Source organism: Orbicella franksi, chromosome 4 (genome assembly GCF_964199315.1).
Source record: "Orbicella franksi chromosome 4, jaOrbFran1.1, whole genome shotgun sequence".
NCBI classification, from domain to species: Eukaryota; Metazoa; Cnidaria; class Anthozoa; order Scleractinia; family Merulinidae; genus Orbicella; species Orbicella franksi.
Window position 1 is genome coordinate 5,039,164 of NC_138148.1, and position 15,637 is coordinate 5,054,800.

At 38.4% G+C, this 15,637-nt stretch overlaps 1 protein-coding gene and 1 pseudogene across 2 annotated transcripts in view; both read left to right on the plus strand.

The window, feature by feature from the left end:
* LOC145484248 (TNF receptor-associated factor 6-like) overlaps positions 1-15,637 on the plus strand; it is a 48,873-nt pseudogene that overhangs the window by 5,225 nt on the left and 28,011 nt on the right. Inside the window, exon 3 of the transcript XR_014048994.1 lies at positions 1,634-1,735. The product of XR_014048994.1 is annotated as a TNF receptor-associated factor 6-like (transcript). The remainder of the gene's footprint in view (positions 1-1,633; positions 1,736-15,637) is intronic.
* On the plus strand, positions 3,729-8,876 carry LOC145484276 (TNF receptor-associated factor 4-like). The gene is made up of 2 exons (XM_081462919.1): positions 3,729-5,565; positions 7,509-8,876. The coding sequence occupies exons 1-2, from the start codon at positions 5,470-5,472 to the stop codon at positions 8,175-8,177; spliced, it is 765 nt and encodes a 254-aa protein (XP_081319045.1). The 5' UTR covers positions 3,729-5,469; the 3' UTR covers positions 8,178-8,876.

The window sequence follows — 15,637 nt, forward strand, 5'->3', positions numbered from 1 at the left end:
ACCTCCACCGGACAAACTCGGTGCAACAAATAGGGAAACAGTGTCCAAAAGCAATTTAGATGAAGAGCCTTTTGTACAGGTGTGGACAATTTCTATATTGACGTCCCTTTTTGCGTTTTTTTTTTTTTAATAATATTCCCGTAATATTCGATCATGGTTTGTTTTGCTAAACAAAACAAACCGACCATTTCCTAGTAAGGACTCCGGCGACGGAAATACCACGGAGCACTCTCCTTTCTCAATCTTCAAATTCAGAGCCTTATCTTCTCCCATCGAGCCAGCTGATGTGCCAAATTTCCGTAAGAAATTTGTTTGATCTTCCATAAGGCTCACTAGAGGGGACATTACAATTATCGCTGGATTCGCTGCAAATCCATCGTGGCGTCGTGAACTAAAGGAGCCATCTGGAACACAAGCGACTTTCCGAATCCCGTTGGCAAGTTGAGAAGGACATCAATACCAGAAACAAACGTTTTTGAGGGCTTTGAAATGTTCAGAGGACAGTTTTTCCACGCCAAAAACCTGGCAAGCCTTTGCACAGCCGACTTGAATTCGAAACCTTCCATTTTGAATTACATTCCATACATTATAATAATAATAATAATAATAATAATAATAAATAAATATTTATATAGCGTCTATCCATGCCTGCTCTAGGCGCTGTACAATTCGCCAAAATGATCTGTACTAATCTTAATAATTAAAAATGTGCATTTAAGAAAGTAATAGAAAGTAAAAATCGCTAAGAATAATAAGTTTTCTTAAAAAGATGAGTTTTGAGTTTAGATTTAAAAGAACTTAGATTGTCACATGAGCGGATAGAAACAGGTAGACTGTTCCAGAGTTCAGGAGCGGAAACAGCAAAAGCTCGAGAACCATATGTCCACACTTCTCAGGATGTGGTACATCCGCTCTGATTGGTGGAAATTGACAATGGCTCTGACGTCATGAACACGACCTCGCACAGAGTATATCAGACGGGAGAGGGAGATAGAGGCCGCGAACGACCTCGGACGTCTGAGAATCAGGCTAGACTAAAGCTTGATTTGTTCTTTTTCTTCTCATTTATAGTCCCCGGAGGGGGGTACTCCCAGAAAAATAGGGTGATGGTGTGCGGCCCGCTTCCCAAAACCCTTACCCTACTTATGACCACAATCTGCGATATTCCCTACCCTATTTATGACCTCACCAAAAATAAAAAACCCTATTTATGACCTAACCTTTAAATCAAAACCCTGTTTCAGACCTGCATTATAATAAGTTCGCTAGTTCAGACCAATGTTAAATTACCGTAAACATAATTTGTGAAGGGCTTTTGTTCATTTTCTTTTCGATAATGACGAAAAAGTGGCTTCTTTTTAAAAACATACCCATATCAAGGCTAGAGTGCAAAAACCATACCCTATTCATGACCAAAATGGCCAAAATCAGCTAACATCGATACCCTATTTATGACCAAAACAGCTGAAAAACCATACCCTTTCGGGCCGCTCACGCTCATACCTATATAGCCCATATAAGGGAGTACCCCCCTCCCCCGGGTTTATAGTGCTACAAGTTACATGTTGTTACTTTTACTAACAAGTCGTTAGTGCTGGAGTAGGGTATGATTATGTTCACTCTTATTTTTAAGGATGTTTTCCCTGACAAAGCAACAGAAAGGAAAATTCTTTCTTTTGCCATCAAATGTCCAAGTGAAGGATGTGCATGGACTGGTGAACTGAGAAGCAAAGAGGTAAACAGGATCTTGCATTAAATAGCTCTTTAGTCTAGTTTCGAGTTGACCAAGATCGCCAAATAACAGAGACTAAAGACGTAATTTATCAAACACGGAAGACCTAATTAGAAAACGTTTCGAAACACTGAGCTAGTGAAGAGAGTTGAAATCAAAGTGGCTGTGCGCCACTGAATTTGGAAAATAAATTATGTAGGGTGTTATGAGGCATTGCTCATGAAGGAACCACTTGTGATGTGAGGGCAGTTTAGCTTTCGAACAAGCCCATAAAGCCTTTTTCCATTCAGGGGTGTGTTTTGATATTTGCAAAATGAAAAAGTTCAACGTTAAGAAACGTTTGTTACTCAGGCCTGCCTACACGTTTTACATTACATGTAACTGTACATGACTTCGTTGTGCTGTAGTCAAAAACGGCAAGATCACTTTGCTTGGCCAAAAGTGAGGTATAGAGTGAGCTAAACACTTGAGCTGCGGTTCGTAAATAACTTATTAATACTTTGGTCCATGCGGTAACTGATGGACAATTAGCGCGGTGTGATAAGCGCCGGCTCACCATGCGAGACAACGAGAGTTTGAATTTTAGCGGTGACTACTGATTATTTTTAATTTTCTTCTTCATTGTTTTTTCTTTTACTGTCAAGAAACCGTTTACCGAAAGATAGCGTTTGTCTTTCCGTTTCTTGTGTTAAAAAAATCGTCTGGAGCCTCTAATCATTCGTTTACATTGATTGCTTTCGAACTCACAATATCACATAGGTTAGTGAAGGAAAAACAACGAAGACTTTCCCTGAATCGAATCGCTAAGGGAGAACCAAAGTATTTTCTTTACAATGCAAAAATCGTTCTACCTCTCGAAAATAACTATCTTGACACGTTGCAAGCGACTATTAAACGGCCTTAGACGGCTGATGTTCGAAACCCGGTTTTGGGGGGGGGGGGGGGAATCCTATATGAAAAGGTCGAGGATACTCGTCGTCTCGGGTACAAATCAAGGATTGTGGTCTCACTTAGAGTGTTGATGACGAAACGTCACCATTTCTAGCTGTCAAAGTATCCTTTAGGGCCGGGTGGACTCGAGGAAATAATAATAAAAGAAACGCTCTCATTTAACTTCTGTTTTCAGGCTTGATTTCTGCTGATCTTTCGAGTAAGCGAGTCGGGTCTACAAGTGCACGCGGGATCCTTTCTTGGACAGTGGCAAGTGATCGATGCTCCTCCGTTTTAAGTGGTATCTTTTATTTAGGGGTTCAATGAAGCTCAAGTAACGTCCGCATTAGTCTCCCGTGGGAGTTAAATCCATATTTTCCGACGAGCATCCCTTTAGTTTGCAAATGTCTAACGGGAAGTGAAGGAGTGATGGAGTGAAATCATTCCACCACTACAACTTGGAAAATAATAATTTCCATGTTTAAAAACGAGGCGTAGCAGAGTATTTTTGACAAACCTTTTCAAACGTTTGGAAATGTGGTCGAATTAACAAATTGACGTCAGTTTTTCATGCGTCTGTAGAGGCGATGGTGGATCAGCAGACTACTTTGACAATGTTATGACGAAATTCATTGTCAATAACAGGACAGACGCATGAAAAACTGACGTCAATTGTTTTTTACGATAACAAATTGTCAAATTGTCCGCTCTCGCTCGTTGACGCATCGCATAAATTATAAATTCACGTGTTTCATGTGACAATGAAAATTTGCCAATGATCATGAGGGCGCAAGAATTTCTGCAGTTATCGTAACACACGGTCTTCAGTGTTTGGTATATCTTTTCAAGCTAAACTAAAAACAATCGAGTAAACAGAGAAAGAAAATCGTATAAATCTATGCTAATTAGGATTAGGCTCGATTTCCGCCGCTTTCTCGAGTGCGGTCTAAGTTCCTGCCCGAGCGCGCTCTTTTCCCGAACAGCGGCTGGTAATCGAGCCTAATTAGGATCAGATATCCAAAAACAGTCACGTTCATGATTTCCTTTGTTTAAACTTGTTGAATTATTAAGTTTGCATTGAGAAGCATCTGTACAGTGTTAGTCTTGATCTCAAGTAAAATGTTTGCAAATACTGCCGAGAATATAAATAAGAATTATAGCAATAACAATTAATTTCTATAGCGCTCTTTCTCAACGTAATTTGATTATGCTAAAAAATAAAACGTGATTGTTTCAGCTTACGCATCAGCTCTTTCTTACCCTGCAAGCAGATCGAGTCGGTTCGATCTGACTCTGTTCGAAGGGTAACACTTTTCTACAAGTATTGGTTGATAGTTTACTTTAAATGAAGTCCAACGTTGCAAAGATTAGTTCTTCGTCTTGTTATTCAGCAGTTTTGGTCTTCTCGAAACTGATCAATTCCTTAAGGACAGTGCCCACTTTTGCTGGTGCGCACACGGTCTGCGCATCATGCCAGGCATGGTGTACACCATACGCGCACGCTAAGGTTGACATTGACGTAATCAACTAGCTACTAAGTGCGCGACTAAAATAAACCAAATCATGTTTAATGAGTCTGTACGAAACCCAGGAATACCAGAATACCACCATATCGCTAACCATTAACTGTTAACCGTTTCAATCGGAAAAACTTACTGTTATCCGTTGAAAATGATACTGAAATCCAACTGTAAACATGTACCAGCAGACAGCGTAGTGCGCGCTAATCAAGTGTGAGAGACGCAAATGCTTGACTGATTACTGGGAAGGTGACAGGGAAAAAAATTAACAAGCACCGAAGGAGTCTCCAACAAAGATGAAAACAACTCTTTTAACTTTTAAAAACGCGTGGTCGTGAAAGTGGCAGGCTAATTCAACACGTAATTAAATTATGGTTGTGTGAAAAAGCTACTTAGACTGCATTTGGCCAAACCAGAGAGCTGTCAGAGACGCTAACAGAGCTGCTGCGACGATGTTGTTATTAAAAATATAACTGATTTTTGTGTTGTTATTTACCATGGAGTTTAAAGATCTTTATAAATTCGTTTGCTGTTCTGTATGTAAAGACGAATTCTTAGGAAATCTGTCAAAAAAAATATTCTTTCCTTATTTTTCAAAATGACCCAAGTAACCTTAATAGAAGCGAAACCAATTTTATGAATAGATAGTAACTAAATCGTCAGGTCGAATATCAGGTATGGTCAGTTTGTTTAGATGAAAAAGGAGCTTGTGTATGGCCACCCACCAACCGCCTTGATTTTACATATTTAATTCATAACCCCATTAGCATGCTCGCTGCGATATTTCATAGAGAGCACTGATATGACGTTGCTGAGGGTCTCAATGGGGGCTCCTTTGACGGCTGACGGTTAAAAAATAAGCCGTTTTGATTTCGGTTGACGGTTAAAAACTTAGGTCGCTTGACGGTTGGCGGTTACTTTTTCAGAATGACGTTTAACACAAAATTAAAGCGCAAATTTGGCTGTAGTTTCTCATAAAAAAATACAATTTTGCTCGTATTTGAATAATCCAGTCAAGTCTCCCGTTTGACGCCGGCGTCTAGTTCTCTCGCGACTCTATCCACGCGTTCAACGGTCGAATAGAAATACGATAAAATGGAGGGCTGCAATCGTTTAGTTCGTAATTAACGATAACTGGGACATTGACAGCTGCTATATTGACTTGCTCATTCGACGGTTGACGGTAACGATATTGCATTTTTGACGATTGACGGTTACTTTTTTGGCCATTTAACGGTTGACAGCAAACTGCATTGGGACCCTCGTTGCTGGCCGGGTAATATTTGCATGATCTATTTCTTTCAGATTCCAAATCATACCGAAGACTTTTGTCCTTTGACCATAATGCCTTGTCCTTATGAACAGATGGACTGCAAAAGAAAGGTGTGTACATGGGTAATTTCATGAAAGCATTTCATGGGCATTGAGCTTCTGGCTGTTAAAATCTGCTTTATTCCGAGCTGAATTGGGAACGTATAAGCGACGTAGTCATAAAAATTACAATTTCCTCGATCGTGATTGGTTTAAAAAACTCCTATTTTCCACTAATTCATTTGTCAAGTTGTTATCGGACAGTTTGTTATCGGGCAGTACTGAAGCACCGACCTGACGTCCTGAAGAAATTCGGTCCGTTGTACCTGACGATAATTCCCAGACCAACAAGTAATACTTGGTACTCGAAAACAAGAATGGGACAGCGCAGAATTGGGCAGATAATGAAGTCTGTAGCCAGCTGTTTGCCCCCCGAGTCCAACAAGATCACAAATCACTCAACGCGAAAAACCGTCGTTGCCAAGCTTAAGAATGCTGGTCAACCTCGTCACAAGATTATCCAGGTCACAGGACATGCTCGGAAATCCTAATTGGATGATTATGACGAAATAACTGTCAGTGAAAGACGAGAATTATCTCACATCGCTAGCGGATACGTTCCAGCCCAATCCACCTCGACACCTGCGATTTCTTCGACATCTGCTTCATCAACAAGTCGTTTCCCTTCGCACAGTTCGGTGCCTGCAGCTTCAGCAAATCCATCAGCTGCATGCATGAAGGAGAATGTTCAACCAGCAGTTCCAATCAGTTCAAACCAAGTTTCTTCATCAGGGAATGTGGCAGCATTGACCGGTATGCCCTGGTCCATGTACAGCATCGCCACTAAACAGAATCTCTCGGCGCCATTTCAAATTTTTAACAGCTGTGTGTTTAACATCAACTACTTAAGAGAAAGTCCCCGTCCCGAAAAGCCAAGCAAACGAAGAATCATTATTGTATAATTGACTCTGATTAGTTTACGACTTGAAGTGAGCTGTCGATCGACTCAGCTCAAAAACATTGTACTTTGCAGGAAAAACTGCCCTGTTTAGCGTTCGGGCTGATTTTTACGAAATTCTGGTAAGTTGTTCTGCGCAGTTGTGCGTTTTTCATGCACGGTTGCGTTTTTGACTGACATAAGACTTATTTTTCGCTCATCACTTAGCAACCAGCAAATCCATTTTGACTGTAGTTTATAATGGTAATAAGACTTCGTGTCGTCCAATTCGATTTGTAATCATACTCGTGATAAACAAATCGGACTCCCGCTGCGCGGTCGTCCGATTTTGTTATCCCTCGTATGATTACAGACCGAATTGGACTCCACTCAGTCCTATTACCATTATAAATTTAGGCATTTTGAATAGCTAAGTTTCTTTTTATATTAAAAAAAAGTAAAGCAACTTTATTTTTACACGGTTTATGTGGTCCATTAGCTCGGTTTGCCAGCGCGTTTAAGTAGACAAAAATAAACTTTGTATATAGAATGCGTAGGAACCATTCATCTTGGCATCCAGCTTCCAGTTTAGGAAACTTTTTTGATGTTTACGGATTAAACCTGTAGAGTCCTAAAGTGTGACGTCACAAAAAAATAAACTTGAGAAATTATGGGATTTGGCGCCATTTTCGAATAGAGCGTCCTTAAAAAAGGGTCTTTGCCAAAAATTACCTCTTAATTGTAATTCCCAGCCGAAATATAAAGGACGAAAATTTGGTACTGCCCCATATAAATCTCTCTAATTTTGAGTCAGTTCTAAACTGAAGGAACTGAAACCAATTTTGAAGGGTTTGTATGGGATGTTATCAAACTTTGATTCCGTATATCTCTATCGGGAATTGCAATTCAGAGCTAATTTTTGGGATGAGGGCTCTTTTAGGATCCTTTATAAGAATATGACATCATATCCCATAATTTCAAAACTTTTATTTTTGTGACGTCATCACTTTAGGACTCTATTTTGTTAGCTTACCAGATACATTGACATGTAAAGAAGTTCATCAGTATTTTCTTGCAGGTTCAACGAAGGCAAGTGGAATCCCATCTTCAATTTTCCACGAGGCTCCATCTTGATTTAGCTTGTTTGAAATTAAACGACACTGAATTAAGATTAAGTAATACAGAAGTAGATTTAAGTCGAATGCAAGAAACAAATAAGAAACTGATGGAGAAAGTCGACAAACTCGAAAAGAAAATATGTGAGGATGCAGGAAAAACTGAGCCCGATTTCCCAGTTTGGAAGATTAACAATTTTAGTGAAGTTCTGAGACAGGCGAAGGCCAGAGAAAACGTAGTAGTAGAATGTGGTCCATTTTTGACTGGCAGTCATGGCTACAAGTTAAAAGTTAAAATTTACCCTAATGGTAGTGTGTCCTGTAGGAATACTCACCTGTCGGTGTTCATCGTCGTCATGAAAGGTGACTATGACGCTATATTACCCTGGCCTTTCAAAAAGAAAGTGAAGTTTACATTAATCGATCAACATGAAGATCCAGTTGAACGGGTAAACTTTAGCAATTGGGTCCGTCCAAGCAATGCCCTAAAACACTTTGCAAGGCCAGTGAGTGAAGAGAACACAGGGCGGGGGTTTCCGACGTTTATATCTCACGAGAAACTTTTTTCAAGGCGCTTCGTCGTGGATGACACTTTGTTTCTTCAGGTTGAAGTCGGCTCGCCATCCAGTTGATTTTAAATGTTTAAGGAATTAGTTTTACTCTCGCACTCCTTCACATCGCGCGGAAAACGCTATGTTATCGGGGAAGTCAATCCCTACAAAAAGAAAAATCTCTAAGGATTTCGGGGTTGCTATGTGTACACGCATATCTCATGCGACTATGGCTCTGAAATAGAGTCGTAATATCGTAAAAAAACCTTTTCTACATTGTAATAAACCAAAACATGGTTTTAACGTTGTTAACAATCCTCGGACTCGTCTACAATACCATTTACCAGGCGCGTGGAACTTTCCGAAAACAATATGAAAATAGGTCTTGGTCTAGCTTGTAAATCAAACGAATTACACAGTTCTCCGTGGATAATACCACGCTCCAAGCATACAAAATCGGCAAAAGTGAGAGACTTTTATCAGAGATGGCATGCATAAGAAAATGTAGCTTTTATTATGAAACAAAGTTTAAGCAATTTGTACGGCTAAGTAATTTTCTTCTTGACCAAGAGTGTTCCATATTCAGGTTAAAATTCCAGATTCATTTTATACTGATTGCAGTTTATCAGTTTATTGATACGGTATTTACAATCAATTACTACCAAGTACTATGCAGTTGTTATCGCCGTAAAAATACTTTTTAATCATAAACAATGTTTCTTCTATTGTACATGGTAAAGGGTGTCTCGATCTCTTTCACAATGCTACAAGCACCAATCTCTGTAGATCTATGGCAGCCTGGGACTGCCATAACAAAAAACCCATTGTCTTAACAAGTTTCTTGGAATTTTTGTTGTTGTTGTTTTTTTGTTTTGCTTTTTCAGTTGTATTTTTTCTGTTTCGTTTAATGTCATTTTGGTTTTTTCAAATCACAAAAATATTTTAATTTAAAATCAAAAGTAAATAAATCAGCGTTTGCCGTTGACCTTGGTAAATGCACCGAAATGCATTCTGGTCTATGGCAACGATAGGCCACGCGTGCGTTTTTTTATTATTTTTTTTTTTTCCGCTATGGCAGCGATAGGCCATAGACATTTTGTTTTTAATTTAGTTTAAAATGTCTATTTTTTTTCCAACTATTTTTTCTTTTCTTTTTTTAATTTATTTCGCAGCAAATTTTGGTTACGTTTGAAATTACTTTCATTATTAAAATCATTTTTTATTTTGTTTCTTGACATATTTTCTTTGATTTAAGTTAATTTCTTGATTTATTTACTTTTGATTTTAAATTAAAATATTTTTGTGATTTGAAAAAACCAAAATGACATTAAACGAAACAGAGAAGATACAACTGAAAAAGCAAAAACAAAAACAATGGGTTTTTTTATGGCAGTCCCAGGCTACCATAGAGATCGTAGAATTTTGTTTGGCTGGGTCATAATTACAGAGGTAACAAATGACTAATCAATGCATAATCAATGGATAATCAATGGATAATCAATAAGCTAACATAGGATCTCTTATGCTCATTAAGTTTCTATCATTTTCCAGTAAATATTCAGATTTTATAAGCACCGTATGTCAATTAGTGTTGCTATTTTACTAGTGTCCCCAATTAGTCTATCTAGGCTAAACACATAGACACTTAAATAAAGGTTTTACTTTACTTACTCTACTTTAATTCTATCGCAATGAGTAATAAATCAGTGGCCGCAATGAGTAACCAAATAGAAGATCTTTTAGATCTTATAACCGCGCTTTTAAAAATTTAACCGTTTTCTTAGGACTACAGTCACAACGCAGTGCACATTCCAAAGCAGGCCTTGATGATTTCATTGATTACTGTAGACACCACATCACTTGATCAACACAAACTGTATCATTGCACCATTGCTCTTAGCCGCTGTGAAATCTGCGACGACGTAATGGTCTTAATCTGGAACTTTCTTTGGAATATGTATGGGCATTAACGATACGAACAATACGATAATAACACTATTAACAACAGCTTTCTTTCTTAAAGTGCACCTAAACCCAATTTTATTTTATTTTATTTTATTTTTTTCGCTAAAACGAATCTACTTGTTATTTAAAATACTTCTGCGGAAAAATTTTTGGATTCGGTTAAATCCTCGATTTTCTGTGCCCCGACGAAATCTCGAAAATAGCTTCAAAACACCGCCATTTTGTTTCGCGACCGAATTTGAGGAGAATGGGTCCAGCGGCTGTTGTGACGTCTACCCAGGAAGGTTGGATATCTCGATCACGTCCTCTCATTTCCTTCAAGATGGTGCAATACACATTCGAAAAGTGCGCAGAAACGCCTTCCAGAGGTGCTATTGGCTGTTGCAGCAATATCCCAGATTTAAAGAAAGATATACTGTACAATTTACTGCGATGATCGGCTAATGGTACAATAAAGACGTAAACGATGGTTGATTTTGTCGAACCGAAACAAGCGAACTGCCGTCTGTGAGAACCATTGAAGAACTGTCACTGGAATTTGTTCCGCAGACTTTCAAACGCTATTTTCATAAATTTTCTGCTTAAAGCTAACCCGCAATTTGTAGAAATACTACCGACAACCTATATCTTCCAATCCCGCAGTATCTATAACATAACCGGCAAAGTTGTGTTATCGATCATGATCGAGAAGCGTTACGACCGATACACTGATTGTAAATAGGTCGCAACTGTACGCCGCTAACCAACACTTATTTCTCTTTCGATTTAGATGAAAGTCGAAGATTAATCCTTTAGAATAACATGATAACAAAATTGTTAGACTCGCAGTTTTTCGAAGGTTCGGAAATCAGCAGTGCGACAAAGATTCTGTGCAATAGTGCCGAAAATATGACTGTGTAACATCTGCGAACCGCTTTGGGAACACATCCTTTTCGCTTATCCGACGAATTCCACTGCAATTTACAGAACAATTTACATTGGTTATTTGGAGTTACGAATTAAAACGCGTGACAATGTGAGATCGCCTTGTTTCCTGCAGCTTCAAAAATACAGGTCCAAACAGTACAATTTTCAATCGATCGAAGCCAGTGTTTTGGAGGTCATCAAGTCTCGAAAACTGCAACACGTACGTCGATCTTATAAACATGAAGCATTCAACAGAAATAAAAACACAATCTGGATTTAATAGAACAATCATACCTTGACAAAATACATTCTCGCTAAGGACAAATGTAAACGGGCTAGAAACACGGGTGGGAATCTTGTGTTTAGGTGACGAAATTACCATCTAAAGGAATTGCGGTCACTCCGCCCGCTGGTCACTCCGCCTGCTGGTCACTCCGCCCGCTAGTCACTCCGCCCGAAATCGAAGTCACAACGCCCGATAAATAAGATACCTGAAACTACAGACTATTAAGTTCTAAATTAGCTCTAAATTATAATCTAAGGAATTTTTACCCGATATTTTTGGCTTAAGAAGTGCAGATTAGAGCAACAACTCGGCGCGACTCGGGTACACGAAGTCCGAAGTCGTTCAGTCTCACGCACGGTAGTTTTAGAAGTTCAATTCCTTCTGGATGACGAGAATAATCAGTGAGATTTAGGGATGTGCTTTTCTTTTCTAGCAACAAATGGTAAAGATAGCGCAAACACTACAACTTGGTATCAAACTCTAGGACTGCATTCGATTGTTGTCCAAACACGCTGTTTAGAGTGATCAAAACTTCTTCGATTGAATGTTACGCTTAGCTTGTATACATAATAACCAACGTTTCACTTGAAAAACTATAAACTAATAAAAATCCTCTGCTTTATAAAACTTCAGTTACTTATAATGGTTTTCAAAACTCTTTTTGCTCGATTATTGTGTGGATTATTGTTTATGCAAATTTGACTTGGATGACAAATGGTAAAGATAGCGCAAACATTGCGAAACCTGTTAGTTTCGACGTTTGGCGTTTTATAATAGCGTAATAGTGTAACTTAAAGTCTCTTTTAGAGACTTTATGGAACTTAAAACAATTTCTTTCATTCACGATGAACAAATATTACTGACAACGAAATATACATTTATAACGGGCGGTGTGACTTCGGATTCAAACGAACGATTCAAACGCAGAGCAATTTTGATATCCGTCGTCGGTTCCAAAGCGTGCGACGTCCTATCAGACCTGTGCTCACCAGAAGCTCGTTTCGAGAAAACTTACGGTGATCTTGCAACCATTCTCAAAGGCCATTTCGCTCCGAAGAAACTTCTTAAGAGAGTCCTTTGAAATTAACAACACAAAGTCCTTTGACATTAACAACGCGAAAAAGGACGCTAACTTGATAATTGGACGCCCCGCCCAATTTAATTGATACTGTAATTAAAGTGTTTGGATTGTTCTTGAGGTTGTTTACACGCGCTCGGTAAATGAATATAAAGTGTCTTTGTTCAATCCACTTTTCCACATCTGTTATTGTTTTGCTGTGAGACAATAGCAGTTTTTTTCTTTGTTTATTGATCCTGGCCATGGTATAAAAGAGGTCGCAAAATGCTTGAGTCATTCTCGATTATAACGAGTATCATCTACAAGAGCGAAATTCTACACCTGAATACTGATGGCTTATCCATGCTTGAACTGCAATAATGAAGTTACCAACTGCCAAGAGGCTATACTATGTGATTCCTGTAATCGTTGGTGTCATAGTAATGTGGCACTGACATTACCCGCCAAGAGTCCCGTGCTGCAGTACGAGATAACAAAGATCCTCCTCCCTCTTTCAAAGTACACCAATCTATGGTAAGTGAATAATACATTTTTGTCAAAGACTGTTATCATTACTGCATATAATTCAACCTCTGTAGCAATTGTCAAAATCCTTTTTTATCATTACCTAACCTTCCATGCTTTCTCTTCAGAAATACCTGAAGATGACTCTTACCCTGCTGAAAACTTTGGTAAGATACTAAGTGGATGAAAAGTGGATGTATGATGTATGAAAATTGATAAATGCTAAAAAAGGATACACTGATGTAAATGCATCAGTTCATATAAGGTAATAGACACACCCACAAAATAACGGTTCCAAAATAACTGTCATATGCGGTTTCTCATATTGTTTTGTTTCAATGAAATTTTAGTTCTATAAAGGATCCCGAAGGGGCGAGGGGGTGGGGGGGGATTGGTCCAGAAGCAAAAATCCTATAATCTCATAGTTGTGCTCAAATGAAATATGAAATAATTTAATGATGAATGATGAGCAATAAAATGTTACTCTGGTTTATTATTAAAATTTAAAATAATTAGTGTGCGCACCTGTGTAACTTTTAAATTCGATGCGGGTTATATGTATATATATGTTGCTCATATATATCCTTATTGTTTTTGTTGTTATTTTTCAGAACCGCCTGCAGTCGCTCTACCTCCATTGACCAATGAACCATCAATTTTAGATCCTGCCCCCTGAGGCATTCCTACTGGTCCTGAAGAAGGACCAAATCATCGAAGAGGACAGGAACAGCCACAACTTATTGGCAGTGCGGCAACAGGCTTAAGAAACTGTACTGTTCAGCCACAGTAATAGAGGTAATGATTTAAAACTCAACGTTGGCTGACCTACTATCAAAGCTGATGATAATGGCATGATTCATTTACATTAATTACTGACTAATTTACAGGTTAATATAGATTGGTTTACTGCATATTTACAATGGTTGATTGTTTGATTAATTAGAATGAGGGAACGTTCAGACTTGGTAAAAGTAACCACAGCCATCCAGCAGAAGTAGGGGCAGCCATTACATCAAAGATACTTGCAGATGTCAAAAAGAAAGCAACTACGAACGTCTTCAAGCCAGCCTCTGCAATTGTGAATAAGGTAATCTAGACTTATTGATTTATATCTACATAATCACAATCGCAGTATATGATGGATTCCTATGTTACTAAGTTTTTTTTTTTAGTTGCATAGTAAGTTAAGAGTATGTATGAGAGGATCTAACAATAATCATCTGGATTTTGGTGATTTTAGGTTCTGTCTGAAAGATTGCATGAAGGACCCTGCCCATCACTGCCTAAGCCTGCCCATATTGCTCGAGCCGCAAACAGACATCGACAAAAATTAAGACCTGAGGACCCGACTGACCTGACCTTCGAACTACGTCCCGACTGTATTCCAGACAATTGCCTCCAGTGTAATAGTAGAGCTCATGTGTGGGCTGGGTGACTTTGCAGGGATCCAAATGTAAATGTAAATGTTTTGCAGCGTTTTCGTTGAGGTCAAAAAGCTTGACTCTAATTTACATATATGGTGACTGTAACGCGATACTTCTGTTTACGTTTCGGAAAAAAAAAACTCGACTTCCGTACTGCTTTCGAGATACGTTTGCTTGTATATCAAGACAAAATGGTTTGTTTCAGCATCAAATTGGGACAGCAGAGTAGTTTGACTTAATATTTTGTTTCGCTATAATTTTTTAACCTTTTTTTCCCTATAAAGTTCTACTGAGTGAAATTTTGTAAAAGAAATATTAGTTTCCATGAAGGTAACCTATCTTTTTTTTCAGAAAGTACTTTTCGCGTCCTTTCTAACGAGATACGGTAAACTGCTCTGCTGCAAATTCTCCGTGAGAGTATTATGCAAAGAATATCATGTGATAGAATGGGTTAAACGGAATGTGTTGGTGTAGTTAACTTAATTGATTGTTTGGATCATATTCATGGTATATGTAAGATGCCTAAGTTACTGGAAGAGTATAAGTGGTATAGTTAACAAAAAAAATAGAATTTTTAGTTCATACAAAAATGTACAATATTATTGTTTTCAATCAGCAGAAATAAAAGAAAGCGGGGGCAGATTTAGGGATAACTATTACTAGTGTACAACTAAAGGATTAGCAGAGAATTCATAAGTTTTAGCATTTATGGAATTCAATACACTCCAGCAACAGTTGGAAGTTAAACTCTTTCCGTAACCCGTCGATAATTGCTCGAAAACACCTCTTCTCAGTACAATTTTCTCAATAACAAATCGTTACTCCGCTTTCATATCGACCACATGCAGGAAACAGACAAGCTTTCTGTCTTCAACAAGGTGCGTGCAGCAGGCCGATCGTCCCGACGTAGTTGTGTGGCCTGTACAACGGAAATTCGCACATCGTAGAAATTTTTGAGGTAGTTTTAGAAGTCGTTCAACCATCGAGGAGAAATAATATATAGACTTATCCAAGCCTGATTACAATAATTAACCATAAATGGAAAAAAAAAAGAAGATTTTCCCCCTGGATGAAAAAGTAAACTGCACAAGTTTAAAGTGTAAAGTTTTCAGCCACCACTTCATGGTGTTATTAAACAATGTTGAAATGCCATGCCTCTTTATATTGCAGCAATTCACTAAATTCTTCTGACAGGTCATTGTATGACTGGTATGATGATGGGATTTCTAGTAGTGGTCCACATGTATGTGCCACTGGTCTACGAGAAGCGCCTTCAAGAGTTAAGAATGCCACATCTATACTTTCACAGCTTTTGATATCACTTTCAGTGATAAACTGCAGCAACAGTGACACTGACGTTCCCTGTAATGAACGGATA